The 2,984-nt window shown below is 44.6% G+C and overlaps 2 protein-coding genes across 2 annotated transcripts in view; both read left to right on the top strand.

The window, feature by feature from the left end:
• On the top strand, positions 1-1,454 carry LOC116707931 (uncharacterized). Its single transcript, XM_032545637.1, has 2 exons — positions 1-429; positions 1,252-1,454. The coding sequence occupies exons 1-2, from the start codon at positions 1-3 to the stop codon at positions 1,432-1,434; spliced, it is 612 nt and encodes a 203-aa protein (XP_032401528.1). The 3' UTR covers positions 1,435-1,454.
• A 1,017-nt stretch (positions 1,455-2,471) lies between these two features.
• ppp1r13l (protein phosphatase 1, regulatory subunit 13 like) overlaps positions 2,472-2,984 on the top strand; it is a 14,253-nt gene continuing 13,740 nt past the window's right edge. The window contains 1 exon segment of the mRNA XM_032545636.1: positions 2,472-2,625. Within this exon segment, the coding sequence (XP_032401527.1) occupies positions 2,472-2,625 (154 nt within the window).

Raw genomic sequence — 2,984 nt, 5'->3', positions numbered from 1 at the left:
ATGTGTGCGCGTGCCGGTGTGCGCGTGTGCGTGTCTCTCACGGTGTTCCGGAGGTCCTGCAGCGCTACGCTCATCCTGGAGCTGCGAGCCGGAGAGCAGCGCGCTACGGCCGGCCCATCCTCCCCGGGCTGTCCGCCTGTCCGCTGCCTCCGCTGGGTCGGTGTGTCCGCCGCTGCCGCTGGAACAGAACCGGGATCGGGACCGGGAGCAGAACCGGGACCGGGATCGGGATCAGGACGGGTTTCTGCTCTCTCCTCTCCTCTGCCTCTCCGTGACTCCTCAGACCCCGCCCAACATCCAACCAGCCGCTTCCTCTCACAAACAAACACACCCCGAGACACACGGGGACTGACGTCATCACACGGCCTACGTCACCTCCTCCAGCTCCCACATCTATCTATGTATCTGTTCTGGTTCTGGTGGATCCGGGTCAGTTGGATCTATGCATTGATGGTCAGAACCTGAAGTTCTACTGAGGTTCTAATTTTCTCATGTTTTTTCCTCCTAACTTTCCTCTTTTTTCATTTATTTATAATTTATTATTTTTAGTTTATTGATTTAATCTTGATTTTATTCCCTTCATTCTGACCTGGAGTTTGTCCTAATTTAAACCTTTTTCTTTATACTATATTTTTATTTATTCATTTATAATTGAATCCAGACTTTATTCCTGTTTTTATATCCTGATTCAGTTCTGTCTTTATCTGTTTGTTCGTTTATTTTCACTTGCAAAGTGATTTGTTTTAGTTTTTATTCTGTTGTATTTTTTCTTGTTTTTATTTTTTATATTCTTGGTCAGAACCTGATTTAATTCAGCTTTTATTCTGATTTTATTCTGATTTTCTCATGTTTTGCTCCATAATTCTGTTTTCTTCCAGTAAATCTTCATTTTATTTGTTTTTAATATTTTCCTCCTGACTCCATCTTTGCTGATGGTCATCATGAGGAGAAAGTTGGGGTTTCTCAGCTGACAGTGGACCGGAACCAGAACCAGCACCAGAACCAGAACCCAATCAGGGCCTTGGACCAGAACCAGGACCCGGTCAGGGCTTTGGACCAGAACCAGAACCAGGGCCTTGGCAGGGATTTGAACTTGCAGCCTGTCAGGCAGCTGATTGTTCTGGTTTGAGTTGAAGGTTCTGCAGAGTTCTGTTCTGAGCTCCGACCGTGTTTCTGCAGGAAACCACCTGTACGACGTGTCAGAGCGGTTACTTTCTACTTCCTACTTCCTGCTTCCTGTTACCTGAACAGGTGCGGCTCTGCAGCAGGGAGGATTGTAACCCAGCGGGACGCATAAATATCCTGATTGCACCTGAAGGCATCAGGGGGATTCCGTCAGGAGCCTCTGAGATGATCCAGAAGCATAAACAGTTCTGCCCCCTGCCGGCAGAAAGGTGGAACTGCGCCGATGGAAACCTTCAGACTGAGTCTTAAAAATATATTTAATGTTGTTCAAACTGAATAAAAATATATTTAATGTTGTTCAAACTGAATAAAAATATATTTGTCTGATAAAAAGACAATCTTTTCTTGGTCATTTTATGTTTCATGTTTGAGCTCCAGAGGAGATTCTGATGAAAAATATTTAAGAGTTAGCGTTAGCAGAGTTAGCTTAAAGCTAAATATTTAGATTTAAGATAAATGTCTGGAGCTGAGTGTTTATCTCTCTAGCTAAATATTAAGCTAGTGAGATAAATATTTAGCTTCAAACAAAATACTTAGCAAGCTGAATATTCAGTTTGAAGCTAAATATTTAGTCTGCTAACTAAATCAGTTTTTGGTCCTGACCTGTTTTCCTGCGGCTCATTGGCTGATTAGCTGGGAATCAGTTAAATCTAAGTGTTGCCTTACAGCTCCCCCTGCTGGTCACAGACCCACAGCGCAGTCTGAAGATCAGGAAGCTTCTCAGCAGCTTTATTCATCTGAGACGATCCTCCTCATCCTCAGAAGGATCTTCATCTTCTCTGACAGGAAACATCAGCGGCTCGTCGTCCTGCAGCTGCTGAGTCTGAGGAAAATTTCTGCAGAAGAAGAAGAAGAAACAGGAGAAGAAGAAGAAGAATAAATCTGCTGTTGCTGCAGACGAACTCAGACCTGGAGGTAATCAGAGAGTTTAGGCTTCACAGCTTTTAAAGGTGAGAAAAAGAGTGGGGTCAGAGGTCAGATGAGTCCAATACATGTGGAAACAGCTCCACCTACTGGACATAATAAACTTACAGTCAAACAACAGCAATAATTTGAGTTATTCAGGCTGAAAAAATGGTTTCATCTTCAGAGTCATATTTTCACAGTTTGAAACTAAACATATAATCAGAATTATTTATTTAGTTAAACTCAACTTTTAGTTTGCTAATTAAATGTTTAACTCAGGGCTACATTTTATAAATGTTTAGTCAGTCCGAAGGTCAGACTGGTGATGAGACGGCGGTTGGTTCTGGAAGTGTTAAAACAGCAAACTGTTGGACCGGGAGATGTTCGGTTCTGATCCGCTGCAGCAGCTGGAGATGTTCGGTTCTGATCCGCTGCAGCAGCTGGTGATGTTCGGTTCTGATCCGCTGCAGCAGCTGGTGATGTTCGGTTCTGATCCGCTGCAGCAGCTGGTGCAGTGGATCGGGTCACTAATCAGTATCGAGGGCTTGACTCCTTATTTTCAGAGTCAAATTGTGAAATATTTTCCTGTTAGTGAACTCGACGTGTCTTAGTTCCTGAAAGTCTTTAGTTTGGTTCTGGTCTCCCTCAGTCTTGCTCTCAGCCCATACCGTCTTGGTATCGACTTGGACTCGATATATTCTGGTCTTGGTCTGGACTCAGTCTTGCACTAGCAGGTCTTCAGTGTCCCTGTTTTCCTCTCTGACGTCGGAGCGTGCTCCTTCAGCTCCGCGGTGTCGCGGGTTCTGGACACATAACCCACAGCGATGAAGCCTGATGTTCTGACCTGGTTGGGTTCGGTTTGGACCAGAACTCAGCTGAAGTCACTCAGAGGA

The sequence above is a fragment of the Xiphophorus hellerii genome, chromosome 18 (genome assembly GCF_003331165.1).
Source record: "Xiphophorus hellerii strain 12219 chromosome 18, Xiphophorus_hellerii-4.1, whole genome shotgun sequence".
NCBI lineage: Eukaryota > Metazoa > Chordata > Actinopteri > Cyprinodontiformes > Poeciliidae > Xiphophorus > Xiphophorus hellerii.
This window is presented reverse-complemented; position numbering and strand designations above follow the sequence as displayed.

Bases quoted from the DNA above. Each gene is read 5' to 3' on its own strand.
- LOC116707931 (XM_032545637.1), top strand. From the start codon at position 1: ATGTGTGCGCGTGCCGGTGTGCGCGTGTGCGTGTCTCTCACGGTGTTC. The intron at 430-1,251 runs GTCAGTTGGATC...TTACCTGAACAG, and splicing joins TCTGGTTCTGGTGGATCCGG to GTGCGGCTCTGCAGCAGGGA.